General features: G+C 42.1%; 2 protein-coding genes across 3 annotated transcripts in view; both read left to right on the top strand.

Moving 5' to 3' along the window:
• ATAD2 (ATPase family AAA domain containing 2) overlaps positions 1–8,288 on the top strand; it is a 30,129-nt gene extending 21,841 nt beyond the window's left edge. Inside the window, exons 22-28 of the mRNA XM_063173717.1 lie at positions 996–1,155; positions 1,502–1,624; positions 1,721–1,861; positions 2,965–3,318; positions 3,999–4,123; positions 5,817–5,945; positions 7,379–8,288. Of these exons, the coding sequence (XP_063029787.1) occupies positions 996–1,155; positions 1,502–1,624; positions 1,721–1,861; positions 2,965–3,318; positions 3,999–4,123; positions 5,817–5,945; positions 7,379–7,417 (1,071 nt within the window). The 3' untranslated portion in view covers positions 7,418–8,288. The remainder of the gene's footprint in view (positions 1–995; positions 1,156–1,501; positions 1,625–1,720; positions 1,862–2,964; positions 3,319–3,998; positions 4,124–5,816; positions 5,946–7,378) is intronic.
• Positions 8,289–9,594: 1,306 nt separating this feature from the next.
• Positions 9,595–24,340, top strand: part of ZHX1 (zinc fingers and homeoboxes 1) — a 28,899-nt gene continuing 14,153 nt past the window's right edge. For both annotated transcript variants that reach the window (XR_010030212.1, XM_063173698.1), the window contains exons 1-2: positions 9,595–9,663; positions 10,472–10,577. The gene's annotated coding sequence lies outside the window, so the exon portion shown is untranslated. The remainder of the gene's footprint in view (positions 9,664–10,471; positions 10,578–24,340) is intronic.

Genomic DNA, 24,340 nt, shown 5'->3' with positions numbered 1-24,340 from the left:
TCTAAAACCTCTTTAAAACTTGGATGACCCTTCTAATGGAATAATCTCAACAAGGATCATCTAGTCCAGGTGCCAGTTATATCAAATGCTCACACAGTTGGCTTGTGAAAAGGCTTTAATATGTAGGTGTATTACAGCACTAAAAAAATCTGTCTTTTTCTCTGTAATTATAAACAGTACTTCCAGGGCTGTTTTAAAGTGTAAAGCTCTTTAATTGTCTGTCAGTAGTTTCTGCAAGAACAAGAGTAGAAGCAGCAGTTTGTCAGATTTTCAGATTCTGTTCTCAGGGGTCTTTCCTTGCTGTAAGATCAACCATAAAGGCTGTGTGATTTTTTTTTTTTTTCTTCCTCCCATATGCTTCTCATTTAATTCATTAAATAAGTGTAGGCTGGGGCACATACTTCCAAGTCAGCTGGAAATTTGAGATAGCTTTGCATTTCCACAAGGTCCTATTTCCCCTCATGTCCACTGACCTCTTTCCTTTACTTGTAATTTCCAGATCTGAATAATCTAAACAAACATAGATGTCCTCATCTGAACTAGTCATTAGGTTCCTTCTATTGTCAGAATAAAGAAATTGGCACCCCTGGGTCCAGCTATCTCATTCTAGGTCCCCAGGACAGGTACTTCAAAGGTGCAATTCCTGCATCCTTTTTCTTGCTGCCAAAACCAAAGCGAATTTCTGGTGACTTTACTGAGAAATGTTTTTTTGCTGTTATTTTCCAAAAGGAAGTGAAACAAGTTCCACTCTGGATGCTGGTTCCCTTCTCTGCCCCACACATTCTTCTCACCTCCCTGCTTCTTTGTTTTCCCCTCTTCTAGCCTGTCTCTTCAAAACCAGCTGAAATAGTCTTTCTGTTTCCAAGAAGCTGCTTGGGTAATTTCCACATCTTTGGATGCATCATATTGGGATTTTTAACAAGTCCTTTATTTGACTTTATGAAAATAATTGGTTTTGATGGCTGCTATGTTAAATCTCTGTATTGCTTTTGTAGGTACCTGATTACAATGCTGTTATTAAACAACCCATGGACCTCTCCACAGTTCTGTCCAAGATTGACATGCACCAGTACCCAACTGCAAGAGACTTTCTAAAAGACATTGATCTAATCTGTAGCAATGCTTTAGAGTACAACCCAGCTAAAGATCCTGGAGGTGAGGATGTGGTTTTATCACTAATTTGTAAAAATTTCAAATTTAAGTGTCGTTGGTGTGCAGTAGATGTGAGATCAGATTATTTAAAAGATCCCCAGAGAGCATTTCTGGCCAGGTTGTGAATGTTGCAGTATCAAATAAACTTATTTGGGCATGAAATTGTGGTAGATATGTTGATTGGAAGCTACTGCTTTTGCTTTAAAATTAACTTATCAGTTGGCATGCTGAAAAGATTGACTGAGATAACCTTTCAGAACCTACCTATGACAAGAGAAAAACCTTTCTAAGTAAACAAAACTAAGGGTTTCATTGGCTGGAAGAAAGCACTCAGTTGTGGCTGTTTCAGATCGCCTCCTCAGGCACAGGGCCTGTGCTCTGAGAGACACTGCCTATTCCATAGTGAGGGAGGAGATGGATGAGGATTTCGAGCGCCGCTGCCAAGAAATCAAAGAGTCTCGTAAGCAGAGAGGTATGTGCTTTGGCACTGAGGAATGAAAGACTTAGCTCAGTATCTGTGACCAGCCATGCAAGACACCCTGCTTTGCTCTCTCTTCTTTATTGCAAGGTTCGGACTGTGCTTCCTCTTCCTTCTGTGAAATGCCAGAGGAGGACTCTGTTCCTGGGTGTAAGAAAACAGATCCAAAGTGTAATGAAAAACTGAAGATCCTAGCAGTGCCTGTGGATGTCAGTACCCCCTGCTCTAAAGGCAAGTTGTGTTTTACTCAGACTTTCCTGGAGAAGGTGCTGAAGCTGCTGTTCTTGTGACTTAACAGGTTCCTATGATGCCTGGTTCTTCATGCCAGAGGCATTACATATTTTAATATGCTGCAAAACTTGGGATAAATCCAGAGGTCATTCATTCAGTATGGTTGTAAAGTCCAAGTACAATGGCTAGTTGACATTGTAAGACACTGCCCTTAGTGGCCCACTGCTATTTAATGGCTCCTACATTGCTACCTCTTAATAAAGTTGTACATGGCAGTTTCTGAATGCTTACCTAGTTTTTAGTTGTATGCAACAGTGTTTTCCCCTTCCCTGCCCTCAAACATTAAACTCTATTCCTGTGATTTTCAATTGAAGGAGAAAAGGTTAAAAAAGGGGAGCAATAATAATAGACATATAAAGGAAAGATAATTATTTTCTTCAGTTTTACCATGAATACGACATGGGGGGAAAAAAGGGTTTAAAACACATGACTTGATGTGACATTTCCTGGTCCTGCTGGCATATCTGGGAATTTTGCCACTGACTTGACCCACAGGTACTCTGTGGTACTCTCTGAGTACAAAGGGTGGTGGGGTTTTCTGGAAGGGAAAATGGCAAGTTTGTATTGAACAAGGTTAACTGAATCAGAAAGCTTATGAGGTGGAAATCTCTATGGAGGTTTTTTTTCTCCAGCAAATACTTCCTTAAAAGTGCCTCTTAAGCTTTTCCCAATGTGTCTCTAACTTTTGTGAGATTTACAGATTGAGGGTTCATCTCCAAATATGTTTCTGTTCACATATATTACATTACTAAGTCACTTAATAATCTTGCTTTCCAGTAAGACTTCCTGTCTAAAGTAAGACTTCTGTTTTCATAGCCTCTTGAAGCTGTTGGTTTTGTGAATTAAATTCTGTAGCTGGATCTTTTAAAATCTAGTAGCTACCTGACTCTAATAAATACCAATTTTTTCTCTAGACACATGTCTGGGGAGATGGGCAGTGGTATTTAAGCTCATTTGGTCATTTTCCTTCTCAGACAAGTAAGATGAGCATGCTTCTTGTTTTGGTATTGTTTTGGATTACTTTTGCTTGTATCTCTTTGTAGAGAAGTCAAAAAGAAAACGCAAAAGGAATAGAGAGTCTTCAAGTATTGCAGCAAAGAAGAGGAATGTTCAGTTCAATAAAGAGAATAAAATTCCTGAAGACCAAAATGAAGTGGAGAGCAATGAAGAGTCTGGCACAGACTGCACTGAATTTGCATCCTCTCAGGATACTCCTGAAGAACATGAAAATGTACTTCAAGAACGACAGAAAAATAGGACAGAAAATGAAAGAGAGAGAGTTCCCCTTGTGGGCAAATCTCCTTCTGGAAAAAGGAGAGAACATTCAGACCAAAGAGAACAGAGTGAGATGCCAGACTGTCAAAAAGCTGGAACTTCTGAAGATGGACGTTCAGATGGTAAGTGAGAGATCAAACAGGTCATTCACCCCCTGATTCCTCCTCAGGAGGGTTACACTACCTGCCAGGTTTTAGCCTTCCTGATTTCTGTTCTCACTTGTCTCTCAAATTGGTGCACAGTTTCTTGCATAATGGTGCTGCCCCTCAAGTTATGCCAGCCAAACTTGTGTATTTCTGCAGCTGCTGAGTTTCTGATTCTGCAGTTTATTTTTCAAATAGTACCTAACTGAAAAACAAACAATGGCTTTCTTTTATTGCATGAGGATCTTTCCAGCAATAAGAAACCTAAGTTAAAAAGCTGTGCTTCAGTGTGCACCCAGGCTCATGTGTGGAATAGAAGAGTTATGTCCTAGTGTTTGCAGTGTAAGATGTGTTTTCTAACCTAACTTACTTTGGAGTTTTACAGCACAATACTGTAATGGCAACAGGATTTTTTCCCCTGGTTTTTCCCCTGTCCTTTTGTCTAGTATTGGGGTTTTTTTTGTGTTCAAGTCTCTAGTTTTCATGGAGCAGAGATTTTTGCCAGAAAGGAGGTAAAAGTGTCAAGCATTTATCAGTGAAAAATGGTAACAGTTGTCTGTTGTTGCAGAGAGGTTCTCTTCTCCAAGTACAGGGTACTTCACTCTTACTGTGTTTCAGAGAAAGAGAAATCCTGACTTAAGAAATTTGTGTTGTTCCAGATTTGTGGGTACACCGTATGACTCGTGCAAGATCATCTCAGGTGGAAGAGAAACAGCTGGGATGTGTTGGGAAGGCAGTGAAAATTGGCACACAGAGAGTGTTTGTGGATTACTGTGAGCTCAAAGTAAGTTTAAATTTTAATTTTGTTAATACCAGAGTAGGACATTTTCTTGCTACATACAGAGTTGTAAATTAAGTCAGTTGTTAACCAGTCAATTCAGACAAAGTATGGGAGGAATAAATAGCTGGTGAAATAACTCAACCTATAATGGACTATGACTTGTTTCCACAGCTAGTGAAGGCTGCTGTTCTTGCTTTTGGTGAACTAAAATTTTAGGAGACTGGATTATCTCCTATTGTTAATGTAAAAGGGCTTGTTAGATTTTAAAATAGCACACTGGCAAACTGGTAATGCTGTTGGTTATTAGTGTCTTGGCAGTTTTTATGATGGACTGGGGAGTTGTTTTGGCTTGCTGTTTGCATGTTTTCATTTATTAGAAACTGAAAGATTACATTGATTTTTAGCAGAGATGACTTTAGGACTTTGAAGTTAGCAGGTTGACTTAAAGGTCATTCTGGATAAAATACTAATATCTTCTCTTCTCAAACACTTTCAAAATCCAGTGATAGAATTTTACATTCATATAGGTGCTGTGTTACAAGGTTTTTCCAGTCCCTATAGGAGAGAAGTTGTTACCCTACAATACAGTTTCTGAAAGGGTCAAAAATATGCCTAGCTGCAGGGGGTCAAATAAGTTCCTTTGCATGAGTTGGGGAGGGTAGATGGACCTGGCCTTTTTCTGGAGATGTTGCAGTGAGGAGAATTCAGGAAATTGAGGTTGAGGTCCTGGAGGTGGGTCAAACCAGAGGAGGCTGCTGTTTATCTGCCATGAAAAGAAATGGAGCGAGAAGAGAGAAATTAACTTTTCAAGACAGGCTTCCTAAGCAAGGAAATGTTATGGGTTTGTGTTCACAGAATGATAGAATATCCTGAGTTGGAAGGGATCTAGGAAGGAATAGAGTCCGACTCCTGGCCCTGCCCAGGGCACTCCCAACAATCCTGCCATGAGCTTGAGAACATTGTCTAAATGTTTCTTGAGCTCTGTCAATCTTGGTGCTGTAGCCACTTTCCTGAGGAGCCTGTTCTACTGCCTGACCACCCTCTGGGTGAAGAACTTCTTCCTTATATGCAGCCTAAATTCCCCTGACACAGCTCCATGCTGTTCCCTTGGGTCCTGTCAGTGGCCACCAAAGAGCAGAGATGGCTCAGTGCCTGCCCCTGCACTTCTCCTGGTGAGGAAATGGTGTTCATGTCTGTCTCTGTAGGCAATGCACATGGGTTTCTCTGGAGTCAGGGTGCCAGCAGTGTGTGCTCTGAAGGTACTGCCCACTGCAGAGATGGTACCACAGAGCCCTTCCAGAGCTCTCAGCTGTGAGGACAGAGCTACAGTCATCAAATGCATCTTTTAGAAAACTTGAGTCCTTAACAAGAGTGCCACTGGAACTTGCTGTGTGTGTTAGGCTCTTTGGAATTCACTTGTAGACAATAAGCTGAGAGATCTTCCAAACTGTAACTGCTTGGTTTTGTTTAGGCTTGTTTTTTTTTTTTTTTTTTTTTTTTTAGGGGTTTTGGGTTTTTTCATTTATTTGCTTGATAATAGGGCTAGAACTCAACACATACAAGAGCATGCACTCACTTCTTTGGCAGCAATTAAAAAGTTTCACATGGGAAGTTGGCCATACACCTGTCCTACCTTTTCTGTTTGCTGCTTATCTTGTGCTATTCTGAACTCTGGTTTCCATTTTTTTTTCTTCAGCAAGTGCTGCATTCTATTGCCGTGGTAACTGAGAACGTCAGTATATTTCGCATGGAGAAACTGTATGCTGTCCTTAGCCAGTGCATTTACCAGCACCGGGAAGATGGTGACAAAAATGAATTAGTGAAGGTAATTTTTTTGTCTTGTTGCACTTTCTGACATTATTACAAGTCTGTGTGTTATGCATATGTACGTGTGCCCTGTGAATGTCGTGGTTATTTGGTATTACTCATTGCTGCTTAGTTGCCTGTGTTACAAGATTTGTTCATTACAGTCTGGAAGACATTTCTCCGTATTGCAAAACTATTGTTGCATTTGGCTTAGCTGCTGGCAGTTTCAGCAGGAAAAAGTTTGAAGATGATGGGTGCCCCCAGAGCCCTCCCAAGGCAGTTGAGCTCAGTCTGTCACCACTCCTGCTCCAGTACCTCTTCAGTCCTGGGGGGGCTGTGAAAGGAGGGTGCTTTTCTCAGTCTGTCACTTCCTCGTTCTCCTCTTGTGGGCACTCACACGTGGTAACACTTGTGTAGCAGTCACTCCATTCCTGAAAAGAAACTAAGTATGAGGCATAACAAGAAGAGACTTTAGTCTCACCAGACTTGCTTTTTAGCTAGAATGGCTCAAGCAGCTTTCATTTCATATATGGGAGCTTCCTGCCTATGGAGGTTTAATGCTAATGAGTCAGGTTCTGTAATCTCTTCCTGTAAGAGAGGATTTCCATGTTGTCAGAACTTGGCAGAAATACTCCACAGTAACCCATGGTCCCAGTCTGACATTCCCAATGTTGAGTTGATTTAGATAGGTTGGATATTCAGTCTTCAGCTTCAAAGTCCTTGAATCCATTTGTCTTCCAGGTGGTCATGCATAAGAATAGATAAAATTTTTTTATGTATCTCAGTTTTCCTTAAAAAAAACCCAGGAAGCATCTTCTCTTGGATCCTGATCATCTTGATCTCTCCTTCCGCATCTGATAGAGAGTCAGATGCTCTTGCTCTGATTGTGCAACAGTGAGGACTAATTGGATGCAGGATGCCATTCCTGAAAAATGCACCCTCCTATCTATCATAAATTACATGATTTAGCATGTTTGTTATCCTGGTGCTTGTGAGCTTTTGTGACAGAACTTGATTTGTTTTCTGCTTCTTTGACCTTTGACCAAAGAATATTTCCTATTCAAAGAGATTGCACAAATCAGTCCAGGAGTAAGTTCTACTGTATGAAAACAGAGACTTTAACAAGTATTTATTCAGAGTGCAGGAAAGAACAGTTCAGCTTTTAGCTGTGACTCTTTGGGAACTGTCTCCTCTCTAATTGCTGAAAGCACCGTTGATCCATGGTCCCCTGATACAGATCCCTGCAGTTTTCCTAGCCTGCTCTCTGTTTTGGGTGCATAAGGGTGTGTTGGAGCCAGTGAGTACAGAACAGTGGTGGTGGTAGCACATGCATTGGCTAAATCATTGCTAACAATTGTGTGCACACATTCTCACTTCTTTTGATGAAGTAGCAAACAGGTTTCTTAAGTTTGTATTCACACTGACTCCTAATTGGTCTTTTTTTCTTCTTAGGCAATGAAGAAAGAAATTACAGCCTTCAGTTATACATGATACTTGATTTCAGCATACTTGACACACTCTGTAATGTTTTCTTTTTACTGCATGCTGTTTTTTCTTTTCATTGTTCAATAAATACTACATCTACATATATATTTATACAGATATATCTTAAAATTTATTAAGAAAGCTCAAAGAAAGTCATTTAATGACTTTGATATTTCCCTTCTAGATATGTATATTTTAATGTGACATACTGCTGTGATTGCCTTTTGAACTCAGCAGATCTGAATAGATAATTTCAGTACCTCTCTTTAAAAGAAAACCTAACTTGAAACAAAGCAAGATTTACTACTGTAACTTTCTAAGGTAAAGTTCAATTGTGCTTGAAATAATGACAATCTTAATACTGGAGAAAAGCATTTTACCACAAATTGTTAATTCATCAGATGGCTTGTAGTTGAATTCAGTTGTAAATAGTTTTCTAGTCACCTGGGAAGAATCATATCTGTTTATTACATAAAAGTGAATATATTGTTGGTGATAAATATATTGAAGTAAAGCAAAGTAGTACCCTGTTTTGAAGAAGTATTTCTCTTCAAACCAGCAGAGAAAATTTATCTGTTAATTTGATATTTAAAAAATAGGACAAAGTTTAACTATATGAAAATAAAATTTTATATAAATCATGATAAAATATGTGGCATGACCCTTCACTCTGCTGTTCTGTCACCTCATATACACAACGTGTGGTGATACTGAACGCCAAACTGTGCAATCCTTCTCTGTGTTTGGTTTCTTACCTCTGTCAGTAGTGGTCTCTTTTTGTGTCCTTCTACTGTGTTTGTTCAAACATTAGTGTGCTATGTAGATTTTTTTCTCTGTATTGTTTGGTGGGTATTAATAAAAAATTCATCTCTTTTCAGTGGTGGGTTGTCTGCTCTATTTTAATCACAGAACAATTTTGATCATTGATAATCTTGCATTTAAGACACAAGGACAAATACTATGGTTTTAAAATAAGAACTGCATGTGATCAGCTTCCTCTCAGTATATGGATTATAGAGCAAAGACAAGCTCAGGAGAAGGAAAAAAAAGGAAAATTTACATTTTAATGCAGTTTATAACATTGACAATGTAATAAATGAACTAATGTCCTTAACTCGATCTCCTTCTTGGCTGCCATCACCAATTTCAATGTGACTCGGGGCAGGCAGCCTGTTGAGTGCATCTACTAAGAGCACTATTTTGAAAACTGACAGTGTGGAATTAAGGAACCAGAAATATTCCTGGGATCAAAACTTCTGTTTTGAGCACTGTCACTAGGCTCGACAGGGTTCTGTACCTAGGCAGATTTTTAAAAAGCTTCCCCATTGTGTAAATCTTCCATCTTTTGTGTCCACCTGTCAACAGTTAAGCATTCCCTATATATTTCTTTTTTCTTTTTGAGGAAAGTGTCACGTTTAAGCATCTGACCCAGAATAGCACACAGTGATGAGAAAAATAGTGTAGGGAAACAACATTTTTGAGAACTGGTTGAATGAGAGTTAAACCCAAATACTGATTAAAAGATTTTGTACGTAGTAAAGGGAGAGCGGTCTCCTTTCTCCAAGTTCTCTAACTAACAAAAAAACCCAACTACCCAAGGTGTGGGAAATGCCTTTTTCGTTAGAGCCGCTCCTTCTGTCCTCACTCGCGCTGGTTTGGGTGCGGGACCCTGCGGCCGTGTTGTCCCTCGGCGGCAGCTCCGGGCGGGAGCGGCAGCAAAGCCCTTCCCGGGCTGGGGGCGCCGCTGTCCCTCAGCCCGTCCCGGCCGCGGCGGGAGGCCCGAGCGCGGAACCGAAGTTTGCCAGCGGGGGCGCGGCTGCCGCCCGGAGCTCCCACCCCGCCACCCCCGCTCCTGCCCGGGCCGCCCAGGAGCCGCCGGTGTCCCCGGGCTGCGGCGCTGCGGTGCCGGGGCAGCCCCCGCGCCCGGTGTCCGCCGCCTGACGGGCGGGGCGGCGGGAGCGGCTCCGCCCCCGCTCGCTGCCAGGGCGGCTGAGGCAGCGGCCGCGCCGTCCGCGCTCGCCGCGCTCCCGCCCCGGGGCAGCGCCGCGCCGGGAGGATGCGAGTGGGCGCCGCAGGGCGAGGCGAGGGCGCGGGCGGCCGCGGCGTTGGGAGCTCCCGGCCCATCCGCCGCCCCCCCGCCCCGAAAGAAGTGCAGTAGTTTGTGAAGCGCAAGATGGCGGCGCGGCCGTGAGCGCAGGCGGCGGGCGGGCGGCGGCGCGGGCTGAGGGGGCGAGGCGGAGCGGCGCCGGCAGGTAGGGACTCGCTCGGGGGGCTCTCGGCGCCGGGAGGCGGGAGGGTGACTCCGCTGCCCGAGGAGGCGCGCCCTGCGCCCGCCCCCGCTTCCCCCGGGAGCGGGCCGGGCGCTCCTCCGGTAGGGACGGGACAGCGCTGCCGCCCCGGGGCGGGGGCGGCTCCCGGGCGGCGGGGGCGGGCGGGCCGGGCCCCACGGGGACGGAGCCCGCGGGGTGGGCGCGGTGGGGCGGCCGCGCCCTCCCGCCTCCCCATTGTCTGGCGGAGGCGCTGCCCCCGCGGCCGGGGGTCATCGCCCGTCGGGGGCGGCGGGCTCCGGGCGGGCTGCGGGAGGCAGAGCCGGCATCCCTTGGACGCGGACTGTGCGTGCCCCCCGACCCGACCCGCAGTGGGGTCAGACCCCTCCGAGAACGAGCTCCTCTCCCCTTTCTTCTTCCTCCACCCCGTGCCGGGAGCCTGCACGGGGCTTTGCTCGCCTCAGGGCGGAGGAAAATCCGTCTGACTTGTCAGTCAGAAAGGAGAATCAAGAAGTTCAATCCCGGTGCGCCCGGAGGAGCCGGCGAGTTCCTGCCCGCTGTCACCGCTGGCGTTCCGGAGGACGGACGGACTGACAGACTGACGGCAGGCAGCGAGCCATGAAGTTCTGGCTCCAGAGTTATCTTGCATCCCGTGGCGTTGCGGTGCGGGGGCGAGCATGAAGGAGCAGTACAGTGTGTGTGCAGGCAAAGTTGGGGAAGATGTCTGGTTTGCTCCTCTGGGGGTGCCTGGGTTTTGGGGTGCGTTCTGATGCTCAGCTCTCCCCTATACCAGGATGTGCCGCACTGGAAACCAGCACCAACTTCAATAAACCATGTAATGGAGGCAGTTCTGGATCTCTGAAAGGGCTCAGAGTATCTGCAGTAGTGATTATTATCTGGTAGGTACTTGCACTTTATTTCTGAGCTGCTTGGTAGGTTAAATAGTTAATGGAAAGATGGGCAAGTTTTTCTGTGTAGAAAGAGTCATGTCAAATAGCAAAGGCTGAGATGTCTCGGTCTGCAAGCTGACATAGGTGCCACTTACTCGTAAAATAAGACATATAGAGAGTTTATTGAGCATTTCAAAGGACATATAAGCATTGTGTAAATAAAAAGTGGATTTCGTTATGAAACTTGGTACATGAAAACAAATATTCCTTCAAACATAGGAATGAGAGGGGAATTTTAAAAGCTGTGCTGTTGGTTTTCACCAGCGGTCTGTTTTTTGTTTTTATTCAGAAGGATTTCATGCCAAAAAAAAGAACGCTTGTGAGTACTTACAGAAACCCTGTTTAAAACAACCTGTGTGATGCAGACTAGAGAACTGCCCTAAATTAAGACGTCTTGGAGCAAAAATGCATAATTTAGAAACCCTTTTGTTACTTTCTTTAAACATTGCCAGCAAGGCAGTCAATTCCGCTGGTGGTGTTAAATGAATTCCCCTGAGCCGATTAGAAGTAGATGCCATTTTGTATAACTGAAATTATTTGCTTTTAAATTGAGGCTGGTGCTTCTTGTTTCTTGGCTAGACAGAAGAGCCCTCTGCTCTGATATTTGGATAACATTTACTGTGATTGTCCCCGGACTTGGCCTGGGGAGACACAGTACTTTGAGGTAGAGGTTTCCTTTGTGAGGCTTTCTTTTCTACTTTCCTAATGTTTCTTATGACTCTCTTCTGGATTATTTAATCTCTTACAACACCTTTCTTCATGTGAATGCTTTAGCTGGATCCAGTGTCCTGATATCTACCCTTAACTGCTGTTTATAACTGTAGTTTATTACAGGAATAGACAATATTTATCACAAACTTTGTCATAATACTTACCTTTGGAGACTTAGAGCTATGTGTTGAACGGTTCTCCCTTGTGTAGATTCTCCGCACTGAAGAATTTCTGTCCAATAATGGACTTTGTAATACTGCTAGAATTCCTTTTGTTCCTAATGTACCCAGAAGGCTGTTTCTTGTGTCTTTTGCTTCACTGGGCCGTCTGTAGCAATTCAGTTGAGTTTATTGCTGTGGCTGAGATTTTCCCCTGGGTTTCCCACGATTTTATATGTAGTCTGAGGGAAAGGTTTAAATTTTGGGTAACTTTCTCATCTAGTTGTGTTTGGTGACCCGTTTGCATGTAACTTTAGAAGAGTCTTATTTGAAAAACAGTCGTTCATCTTTGAAGTCAGATTCTTTCCTTAAGTCTGAGTTCAGGACTTTTTGCAGCCTGGAATTTTTAAAGAACCAAGCACACATTACCTGTGGGTTTTTTTGTTTGTGAATAATAAATACAGCCGAGGCACAATCACTTGCAGCTAAGCTATGGCTAATTTTTATTTTGGTGATCAGTTTCTCTTTACCATCAAGCTGAGGTCTAGTAAAGATTTCACAGTATCAAATTCAGAATTTTATGTTTTCTAATTTTTATAAATCCTGAGCTTGCTGTAAATTTTTCAGAATGATCAGTTAAAATCCTATGTGATAACAGTTGTGGAGTCATGGCGTGAGGGAGTGTTCTGAATGTTTTTATCTGAGTGCATGGACATGCTGTTCTCTTCTGCATGTAAATGGTCAATATTCCCTCTCCTTGTGCTTTAGATGCAGGGTCATTGATCCATAAATGTCCAAGATGGTTTGCTTCTGACTTGTCAGGGACTTGTAAACAAGTGATGCAATTTTCAGTTTAGTCCCATTTTCCCTTTTGTTTGCTTCCTATTTCCTAAATAGGCAGCAGTAGTGAGTGTAGTGTTCTACTTGTGTAGCTCCCCACTACCTGTCAGTCCTGTCACCTTTGCTGAATATACACCTCTAAGAATACAATTTTCTGTTATTATTTAAGTTTCTAATATTGTCAAATCAGGCATTAAAGGGATGTGACTACTTATGTTTTCAGCATTACTAGTTCTATTAATTCGAATTTACTGTCTTTTATTTTATTTCAATTCATCTTTTCTCTTTTTTCTCTCTTTTCTCTTTTTTCTTTTTTCTTTTTTTTTTTTTTTTTTATTTTCATGGCTAGTTGAGGACTTTCCCAAATAGTCAAACCATTTTGCTGCATAAACAGTTCTTTATTTTTCTGTGGAGGTGGAAGCCACCAAAATGATACATTTCCTTATCCTGTACCAACCAGATGGCATTTCATAATTCTGTGCCTTGCACCACTTCCACTGATGGTTCATTTCCAGTTCTGTGGTCTTTCTGTCAGGAACTGGATGGCACTTCAGGGGGTCCACTCAGGTCTTTTCATATCCTTCAGAGTTCAGTGAGCTGTAATGTATTTCTTAGAACAATGCCTGTACTACCAGTGACTTCTTTCTAACCAGCTTCAGAGATCAGCCCAAACTGAGCAAAAGTTGGCTATTGTCACTTGCTAGAAGGTGTGCACCACTCTTTTATCCTTTAGAGCTTTGAGATCATAGGAAATGTTACAGTTCAGTATAATTCACTGTAAAACAGTATAATCTGAAGGGGCAGAACATAGCCTACATTTATTGTGCCATTGAGATTATAAGACACATTGTCATGCTACAGCACAGAGGACAGGAAAATTGCTGACGACTAAAGCGTGGTTGGAGAACCTTCAGGAAAAATTGTAAAGAACTTTCAATATTGCTGCTGTTTGCACTTCTTAAAAGATCTAAAAGGTAGCTAAGAACTTCATGTTGCAAACATTCTTTAGCATAATCTCTGCTTGTGCCTGACAGGTGTAAAGGAACTTTATGTATTCTACTTCAAAAGAACAGCTTCTGCATCGTGTTTGGAGCCATTTAAGAAAGTGACTTTGGTATTCTGGGCTCACTGAATGCACCTTGGCCTTCCCTGGTGGTGTTGTGCAGTATGTTGCTCACCTTCCTTGTCTAATGGTCTCTCTAGGATTAGGAGGAGCCTCACGTGCCTTGAGGGGAGCCCCAGTGTGAGAGCATTGCTCAGGGTTGAGGGCTGACAGCTGTGTGTGAGGAGGGGCAGCCAGAGCTGTGTAATGAGGAGTGTGTAACCCCAGCCCTGCTGCTTGGCACAGCCAGCCTTGGTCTGGGAGCACCAAACGCAAGGACACAAATGAACTTTTGAGCTTTCTAATGGTTGTGGTAAAAGCTCCACGTGTTCAGTACTCTGAACCTTCAAAGCCATCTTCAAACCATGTTTATTAGATGGAAAATAGCTCACAGTGAATTCTGTGAATGGGTAAACATAGAGATTTTAGGGCTTGAATCACTGTTTATAGGTTAGGACTGGGATTATTTTAACATTGTTTCAGCTTAGAAAGGTGCTAAGGACTTCATAGATGGAAGTGCATGTTTGTATAGTTGAAAGCAATCTTGGTAGAGGTCTCTAAGCTTGCCTTTCTTAAAGTTTTGAAATAGATTAATGTACACAAAATATGGTATTAATGTGATTACTTTCCTCTCTGTGTTACAATGGAAAAACTTGGTTTGTATGTCAAAATACTGTTGATTTTAAAACTCTCTTACTGGCTCTGTGCATGGGTGTAAGGCTCTGTCTTGGTAATTAGGTTAGTTGAGATCTAGACATGCTGTATGTCTGAAAAAGAGTAGAGGAGAGACAATGGGGAAGGAGTTAGAAAAGAACAATTATTAACTACCTGAGTGTGGAAGGCTGGAAGTAAAATGTTAGTTACAGCTGTAGGCTTCCTCAAAGACTCCAGATTTCCAGTCAATCTTTGGAATACCTTCAAAGGAGAAAGATACTGCCTTTTTATACATGGACCAGATGCCCTCAGGAAATCAGTGGAAGCTGAGAGTGCTCTGCAAATCCAAGTTGTCTCAGGAGGAGTTGGGCACTTGGCAGCAGTTGCCAAGTGAATTAGATGGAGCAGGCATGAAAGCTCAGGAGTTTCTGTTTCTCAGCAGGATTTCAGCAAGGTGAAATGCATTTGTAGGTGCAGTGGAATTTTTGGAGGGTTCAGCACTGCACAGTGTTCAGCCTTGTTTGCTGTGTTGAATACTTGATGCTTCTCTGTCCTCCAGACTTCTCAGGGGGATCTGGTCTGACAAAAGGCTCACCACACTTAGAGTGTCTTGTGAGTTTGGGTTTTTTGCTCATGGATCAGTTTGAGGAATTGGTGCCCATACAAGGTCCCTGCTGGCATTGTAGGTATCTGCTTAAATATGATGCAAACACACAGAGCTTGACTACTTGTAGCTTATGAGTGTTTTTCAAATTTGACTTATTAATACATTTTACTTAAAATTTTTGGAGGAATTAGTTGGTGAAAAGAGAACTATTGCATTAAAAGTAGTAATTTAGCATGGAAGAGGCTACTTTTGGTGAGGTTTTTTGTGAGATGCCTACAACTTGGGGTGTTTATCAGTCCAAAACCATTCATTTTAACTCTGATTCTTGACATGTAGCTTTTTTTTTTTTTAACTCTCTATTTCCTTGGTTCCTCCATGGGAAATATAAGGCCTTGCTAATATCAGCTGTTTGTTTCTTTAGGGGGAAAGGAGGGAAGAGATGGGAGAAAAGAGTGGTATTGAAGAAGAGTAAGTTTACTCTTTCTACATATAGTAAGAATTAATCACAAGCACACACCCTTAGAAAGATATATTAATAATTGTCCATAAAGTCCAGAGAGGGAAAAGTTTTACATCATTCTGTACACTGAAATTCAGACTCCTTTGTGTTGAAAGCTTTCCAGTATATTGATATTTGCATGGATGATGACAGTGTGAGCACCATACCCTGATTTCACACTCATTGACAAAGAGTGAGGAGTACTTTGACTGCAGTTTAAACCAGATACATATAGGCACAAGGTAGTTCTAAGTTTAGGATTTGCAGCTATGTGCTGCTTTATATGAGTGACTATCCTATTTCCAGATGTAATGTCAATTACAGCCAGTAATTACTGTCTGTGAATTACTGAGCAGGAGCCCTCTCCTTCAGCAGGCAGTGTTTGAGCCCTGTTGCTGCAGAGACAGAGGCTGAGGGTGAGAGCTCACTGGAGGGTTAGGGCTGAACATTGCTTTGCACCAGAGCAGCTTCAGCACTACTTTGTGTGCAAAGATTCAGGCATTTCCATCCAAAGCAATGAAGTAAAAAGCTCAGTCAGCCATTTCATCTTGAGATACCCCGCCCTCCGAAACAAATATTAAAAGGAAAATGTAGGTTTTGGTCTGTGCAGATCCCACTGATTTTCACTGATTAAGTTGATGCTTGTAATTGGGGTCTAGACAGGCTGTGTTTTGCAAAATATAAGTATCTTTTTAAAATTTCTATAGAGAGAGTTACAAGATTTATGTAATCCCTTTGATATTATATTTAACCCAATAACAGCTTGAAAAGGAGTCTGATTAGCTTACCTTTGTCCTAGATTCAGTTTTAATATCTAATGTTTAAATGGAGGGGGGACTGATCTTTATTCTTAATGATTCGTGCAGCCTCAAAGCACAGTGGTTTCTAGTTGTGTGCTGCCTTTCCCACTGGGGGATGCAAACAAAAGAACAATAATTTCAGACTCCTCCTTCAGTTTCCAAGAGAACCTTAGCTGCTCAGGGATAGCTTTGAATTTTAAAAGCATCTTTCTTCCAAATTATGTATTGATTGCACACAAAATAGCAGTGCTCTAATATGCAATTTAAAACAAATGCATGATGGTGCTCATTTGTTTTTAATGCTGCTTTTTCCAGCAGAAAAACAAAAAGAGGGTTCTATTCCCATAAACCAGTCTTGCAAAATCCTTACAAACATTTATTAGTCTAGACACAAAATATTCTCACCCAGCCTCAGCTTGACGATGACAAAAAAACGCAAGCTAATATTGTACTTGGCTGTCAAAAAAGGAAAAGAGGGAAAAAAAGAAAAAGCTTGCCCCAGGCTAGTGAACCAGTAACATTTTTCTGGGGCTGCTTACAACAACAGATGCATCTTATTCCCATGGGGTTTCCAGCCCTGCCTATTTTCTATGCTAAACTTGGGCACTCTTATAAACATTCTCTTTGAGCACCACACCCCAGTTGTATCCTGGGCTCCTCTGATTTGGTTGATTTAATAACCAGACATGTTCATCTTACCTCTCCTGACCTGCCTTTGTATTTCCCTGTCTTGCCCAGGTATCATTTAACTAATGCATTAATTCAAAAGCAGTCCTAATGTATGGAACCCAGAATAATGGGATAGGTGATTTGATCATAGCTTCAATCTCAATGTAGGGAACCCTGATATAAACAATTTCTCCTAATTTTGAGTTGAATTTATGCTTTCCATAACTTTTGTAAATGGCAAGTGATTCTCATTGTTTGATATTGTGGTGGTTTGCAGAGATTTCTTTGTAAAGCAATAAATTACATCAGGGATTGTTACTTTATCTCAACATACACTCAGATTATTAATTTTTACTTCTGTCCTTTTCCTAGAAAACAGTGAATTATGCATATCTTGTTTTTCAATTAATGATTAGTTCCTGTTTTTCTAAATTTATGTCTAAAATACATTTTATTTGGAAATTAAAATTTAACTTAATATGCACCTAAATGGCATAATGTCTGTATTATTAAACTGCTGTAAATATGTAGCATATCCAAGAGTACATTTATTTAAACATTACTTTTTTTTTTAAACCTACTGATTTGAGAGACAAATTATGATACTGTTTTAGTACTCCCTAGAGTGAATTTTTTGTTTCTATGATGATGTATCCTCTATGATGATGTATCCATGTCTGTTAAGATTTTTCCCCTGGCAGAGTTTATCCTTAAGCCTGAATTGGAGATCTTCTACAGAAAAAATAAGCTGTCCTGCTTTTTAAAGTTTGAGGCAGGAACTTCTGTCATTCAGGAAATAATTTCTACCTTCACTCAGTGCAGATGTCTACAAATTGAATTTCTGTGTGTAAGGTTAGTAGTTAACTGCCAATAATTCAGTGTTTTCACTGAGAATTTCCACCTTAGTTAAGTAAAAAAGTAATGACATGAACAAAAACTACCCATTATAATACTGATTTTTTTTATATTCCATTAGTAAAAACTTAGCTGTTTGCAATTAGAACAGAACTTCCAGCAGTAACTGGTGCTTTTAATGATTATGTCTGGTTTAATGTCAGTAAATAAGATAGGTGTTTGTCCTGTGAGGGAATGTGTTCAGTGTGTTCTTGAAACATTAATGTAAATTAACAAAATCTTTCTGTTTAAAACTTACGGTCTAAATAATAGGGTTTTAAACATAATACTGATTCTTCTCTTCCTTTCCCCCCCAGCTGTCATGCTGTTTTGTGCTGTGTAATGTTTTTTAGGCTTTTCTGTTACCTCTTACATGTGTTATCAACACATACAGTATTCCTTTAAAAATTTTACTGCTCATTCTCATTTAAATCACTGAGAGTATGATTTTGACCCTAGGATATTTATGCAGCTTTAAACTACCTATATTTTTTAAAACAGAACTAATCTGTTTTTCTTACGGTGTTAAAATCTAATGCAAAAAAAGAAAAAGGCAGCTCCACAGCTACTAAAATACAGTGTTTTAGTTAATTCCACATTTTCCACTTAAATCATGTTGTGCTAATTTTCCACCATTATACTTGAGAGACACAAAGTGAGAGAGGGCAGTCTGTTTTGGGTGACCCTGTCTCTTACTTCCCTGGCAGGATGAGCATGGGAGGTTTGTGTTTCTCCTGCAGGGGTGGCTCCCATGGCAGGCAGCTCCAGCAGGGCAGAAGGTGCAGCCTCCAGCTTTCCTCAGCCAGTGCCTCCCAAGCTGGGGATTGTCCTCTCCAGGGCGCTGGGAGTGACCAGAGGGGGCACATGTCTGGCACAGAGTTAGTCACAGAGGTCAGGTTCACAGTCAGAGTTTAGGAAATCAGCCTGGGAAGCAGTGGAGCAGGGAGCCAGCCTGGTGAAAGACCTGTTGATTTTTGGTGCTGCATGGAAGCCTTTGTTCAGGTGAGCTGGGAGCAGCGTGGGACTGCCAGGTGCAGCAGGGCCTGGGAAATGCTGGAACTGCAAACTCCTGTTCTCTGCCACGGTGAGATCCTTGTTCTGATCTGCTGACTCTTCATTACCCCAGGGTAACCTGAGTACACAGTCACCTCTCAGACCTCTGCAGGAACTGTACTTGAGATTCATCTTTCCAATCCACACATTGTACTTGAAAGCCTCTGTAGTCCCCTTTTACCTTCCTTGTCACTGGGCTGATAGGCAGTGAACAATGTTTATCCACTCTCTGGATGAATGATAGGGGCATGGGGTGGGGGTGAGGGAATTGGTCTTGTCACACATAGAACAAGACATTATCTCCCACAGAAATCAGCAGGAGTGTCTGAGGAGTACAGTACAGTGCTCAGCAGGGGCGTGGAGTCACGTCACTGTTGCAAATAAAAATGCTTTGCTTTTCACAAAGGTTAGCTTGGTACACAGTGGTATTTTACTAGATAATTGAGACCTGCAGAGAGTGTTTATGCAGGCAGCTTGGACTATCCTCTTTTTTCTTTGTTATATGATTGAACACCTCAAAATCCTGAGGAGAAGCATTAGAGTAGAAGGGACTTTTGAAGATTATCTAGTTAAGCATCCTGCTCAAAGCAAAGTTATCTGTGATGGTAGGTAGGGTTGTTCAGGGTCTTGCCAAGTTTTAAAACTTGCAAGGGTGGAAATTCCTTAAAAATCCCAAGCAGATTTTTACAAACTCTCCAGACAACTGGTTACAGTTCCTCACCAGTGCTGAAGTGCTGTTGCTCCACCATCTCTATGCCTCTAAAGGGATCTGCAGCAGTCACAGAGGATGTTGGTGTTGCAAGGAAAGACAGGCCTGAGTGAGCTTGATAGTCTCACCCTGGTCCTGGCAGTAATTTAGTGCTGCACTGAGAATACGTGCACTTACACCAAGTACTGTGAATACACAGGCAGGAACTTACATGTTTGTTTTGACTTGTGAATGTGCTGTTCTGTGAGCAGCATTGCTTGGATCAGGTCAGAGGACAGCATCCTGGAGAGCTTCTGTAAGATCAGCTGTACTTGCAAGCATGGACATAAAATTCTTCTGCATTTTCCCATTAAGGAGGAGTCTGCCAGTAGGGAGTGGGTCAATTCTTTGTTGTGTCTGTTCTTATGTGATTTGGTTTACAATTGTAAAGCTGTTATATTATACTGGAAACATTCTGGAGCACCTTAAAAAGAACCTTATAAAATACAAGACCTCAAGTAAAAATTTTTGCATCCAAAGTGGAGATGCAAATCACATGCCATTGAACATAAAGGAGTTTTTATGCACTCTGCACTCCTTGGCCTTCTCACAAAGTGGAAGCAGACCTGCAAGGCTGGGGGAGGCTTTAAGGAGCACATGGGGTAGGAAGCAAGCAGGTGTATCCAAGGCACACAGGAAGGGTTCTGAGCAAGCACATTTGAGCAAAAGCTCGTAGTGGACCAAGTGGTAGAGAAGATTCTAAAGAGCAGGTGAAACCTTGAAAATGTGCCTTGCAGTCTTCACCTTGACATGGGATTACAAAGGTTCATGCAGTAAAATTGATCTTTTTTGCTTTTCAATTGACACTCCCAGGTCCTTGTTTTTTCCTCATTCATAAAACATTGGTTCATACAAACACTGTGTTTATACATTTGTTTCAAGTTTTTTGGGACCCTTTACAAGTTATTTAAATGATGGGTCTGTGTTCTGGTGTATGCATGTGTGGAGCATGTAGCAGTATGTATTAGTGTCACCTGGTCAGTTCAGTCCCTGTTTTCAGTTTCTTACAATAGATGGAATGAGAAATTTTCACATTGTTTCTGTCTTGAGGCTGCTTTTATTCCCTGTTCATTGAGTTTTGGGGGAACATTAGCTGGTTCTAGAGTAAAATTAACAGAGTGAGGAGGGAAGCAGGGAGAGGAAGAAAGGCAATCTCCATGTAAAAGCCATATTATCTTTCTTTTTCTGAGCAGCTCTGTGCCTCAGGGATTTGACATAGGAACTTGAAATTTGGCGTGGATCTGGCCTTGAGGTCTGAGAAGTGCATTCCGCTGTTAAAAAAAAGGCAGAATTGAGTCACAAGGTATCACTACCTTTTTGTATCCAAGGTAGAATTTGCAGGATGTTTTATCACCTGCTCTTGATCATGCTTTTATTCCTGTCCTGCACATCTGCAGACTGCTTTAAACCACCTATATTTAATGGATCCTCCTACTCTGTTTATCTAGGTTCTTGTATTGTCATGCATCAGGGTAGTCCTTGACCTGCTGCTGCTCCTTGGGCTCCTGCAAATGCCCCTGGCCTAGCAAAAGGTGCAGAAGCATGGGGAGCTGTCAGCCCTGAGACCCAGTCCTACTTTTAAGGGTAGAGTGCCACTAAGACTCTTATTTGCTGTTGAGAAGTGCCATTTTGAGTGGTGACAGCCAAACATTACTGAAAGCAGAAAGCAGCCCCTGTGAATCTGGTTTCCAGTGTGACGAGGGCTCGTGCAGTTGGTTGGAATGGGTGGAGGAGGGGAGAGGAGAGTGAGACAATCTGTGCTGGGCTGTGAAATCACCTCAAAATCCTGGGGGCTCCTGCTCAGCACCAGCCATGGCTCAGGAGTGAGCTGGGCTGTCTGTGAGGAGACATCTGCAGGGTGCAGCCTGGGTCTCTGGAGGAGCTGAGGGTGTCAGGGGACACGAACTCCAGGAAATCAAGGGAAGGGCTTGTTCTTGCAGCACTGGACTAGGGCCTGGGAAAAGGAATGGCTCTAGAAATTTTTCATCTGGAAGAAAAAAAAAAAAAAGGCAGAATGAAGTTGAGAGGAGCATTTTGTGAAGTTGTATGTGTGCCAGATTGTTTCATTTTAAAGAAGGAAGTCCCATGATGATAAAACCTTTTGGTTTGGTGTTTTAAGGAGAAACTTTTTTGATAAACAGTTTTTTGAATTAATAATTTCTTACTGTTCTACTTTTTTTTAAGCCAACATGAAAAATTTGGAGGGCTGAATTAAATGTTTATTCAATGCAGATTAAAATTTGTCTTCATGTCAGTAATTTATTTCTTCATCCTTTCTGTTTTGTATGTAACAGCACAGCAATTAAAATAAAATAGAGCTGTAACTATGCAAAGAAAAAAAAAATTCCCTGACTCTGCTGCCATTTTATTGGGTATGATAAGCATTTACACAAGTCTGATACTCACTTTCAAAAACAGTCATGCAGAGATGTCTGACATTAGAAGTACTGAGTGCTCACAGTTTGAATTGGGCACTTCAGAGTCAATAAAATCAAGGTCTGCCTGTGTGAGTGTAGCTGCCAAGGTGTCTGTGTCACACAGCAAATACCTGCCCGTGTCACACAGCAAATACCTGCCCGTGTCACACAGCAAATACCTGCCCGTGTCACACAGCAAATACCTGTGTGTGTGACTGAGGAGCAGAGACATGCACCATTCATGCTAAAGGTGCCTCTTGGTCAGTGTACCCTGGTTTTTGAGGTATTTGGTCATTAGCTTTATATGGCCAGACACAGAACCTGGTTATGGCTTTCTGTGTCAAAAGCAGGGCACAGGTTCCTGTGCTCTCTGCAGGTACCTGGAGAATGTGCTGCAACAGAGAAAGGGAATGTTGGTCATGGAGCAGTCACTTCTGGCATGGAGTTGTGACATTCACTGTGATGGAGCTGTTTGTTACCCATTAAAACCAGCACTGAGGGGAGGTAAAAGCCCAGTCACATGTCCCTGTGGCAGGCTCCCTTCAGCCCCTGCTGGGCTCTGTGTCAGCTTCCCAGTGCTCCATCCTGCCTTTGGCACAGCCTGCAGCTCTGCTGGGCACTACAGCAGCCTTTGGTACTTGCCTCCCTCATCACCAGCCTAATGCAGCAAGGAGCTAAGTGGGCCTTATCTTTGTAATACGTGAGGACTTCTGCTGAAATCAGTTTGATAAGTTTCACTCCCATGTTGGATTAGTACCAGACCTTATTTTAAAAGAGGAATTAAATGTAAATATTGCAGGATTAACAGAGATGTGGCTTTATTTTGGAGTCATAAGCAGTAAGGCTCTCTGAACTTTGCAGATAAGGAACGAGTGAAGAAAATGGCACTGCAACAAAGTCCTTCACCCTTCTCCCTGAGAGGCAGCACAGATCAGAGTGTATTAGCCTACACTGAGCTCTGCAGAATAGTTTCTGACATAGATACATCTACTCTGATAAAGGGTAGTAGAAAGAGGCTAAACAAAGGATCAACCACTGCATATTGTCATGGGTTCTAAGAAGGCAGCATTTTCTGTGTGAAGTGGCGGGCAATTTGTAATCTAGGTGGATTTAAAAGTTAGAAGCAGGTTCTATTGCTTCATCTTCTCCTGAGCTGCTCTCTGCATATCCTTAAAATCACATTACATGGGGCTGGATTTTTTTTGGCATGCTTTTCCTGCAGACTGGATGGAAGTGTCATACAGCAGGCAGGGAGCAATGCCTTTTCAGAAAGCATACACCCTGAACACACAGTGAATGTTTTATGTAAACTCATTTCTTTTTCTTGCTGCATCAGGTACTCCTGTTGGGGGGAGGGAAGGAGGAAGTGAGTAAAAATTTTTTTTGAAGCAGGTTCTTTCATGTCTGTCTTCTGTGGTCAGCTCTGTCTTTTCCTTCTCAAACTGTAATCAAAGGGGCAGAAGGTTTCTGCCTCCATTTAGAAAATATTTATATGTCTTCATACAAATCTGCTATCAAGACAACTTTAAATGTTGAATTCCACTCTGGAATGAATCTGTCTTAATATAATTATTAATTAATTGGGGTTGCTAACTGTTCATGTTTCTGAAGAACAGTGTCCTGAGAAATTGCCTGCTGAAATATAAAATATCAGATCCTGGACTTTCAAAAAGTATGCCTGCACTTGGTGGCTTATGTTCCTAGAAAAACATCTGTTTTGTGGGCTGATTGGCTAGGAACATTAATTCTGTGAAAATCTGAGGTGAAATTACAGAAGGGGATGCAGTGTAAATAAAGTTTTTCTTCAGATTCCTTTATTTAAAAATGCTGCTTTTGACATAAAATAAACACCTGGATTATTTAATTGCAAACCAAATTACACAATACAATGTCAATATTCACAAGGAGGGATAAAAAGAGAAAATATTTCACAATATTTTGTCATATATTTGACTTTAAGGTGTGCAAGGGACAAGCAGAACCTTTCACTGAAGTGATGACCTTCAGGAATTCATGGCACATGAGGGAGGTCTCAGTGGCCTAGAGACAGGCAAGCACAGACTGGCACAGCAGTGCCCAGGCTTAACCAGGGGAAATGCTTGAGCAGAGGAGAACACATAGTGAGTGTTAGAGGGGTCAGTTAGAGGGATCTTCATTCCCAGCTCAATACAGGAAGAACTTACTAAAAAACAGTCTGTAAGAACCTGGAGAATTGTAACAAGGGCTTACAACAATTGTAACTAATTGTGGCAAACCCACACTGTTACTTCATTTTGTTGGAGTCATGGTGCAGAATGTTGCAGACCTTACTGAACTGAAGTCAAGCTATGTGGCAAGGTCCCACACATTCCTGTAAGCAGAACAGGAGAGGTATTTTAGAGGAAATGAAGAGTCCAGGAATGATGCATAATTGTTTGGATAAACTGCTCAAATGTGAGTTTTCATAATCCCCTGTTAAATTGAGAGAACATGTCAAGCAGGGTGCTACAGGTGGAATAATCACATATAGCTCCAGGGAGGAGGGAATGGAGGTTTCTGTAAAGTCTGTAGAGGCAAGAAG

This window comes from Melospiza melodia, chromosome 1 (genome assembly GCF_035770615.1).
Source record: "Melospiza melodia melodia isolate bMelMel2 chromosome 1, bMelMel2.pri, whole genome shotgun sequence".
Lineage (NCBI taxonomy): Eukaryota > Metazoa > Chordata > Aves > Passeriformes > Passerellidae > Melospiza > Melospiza melodia.
This window is presented reverse-complemented; position numbering and strand designations above follow the sequence as displayed.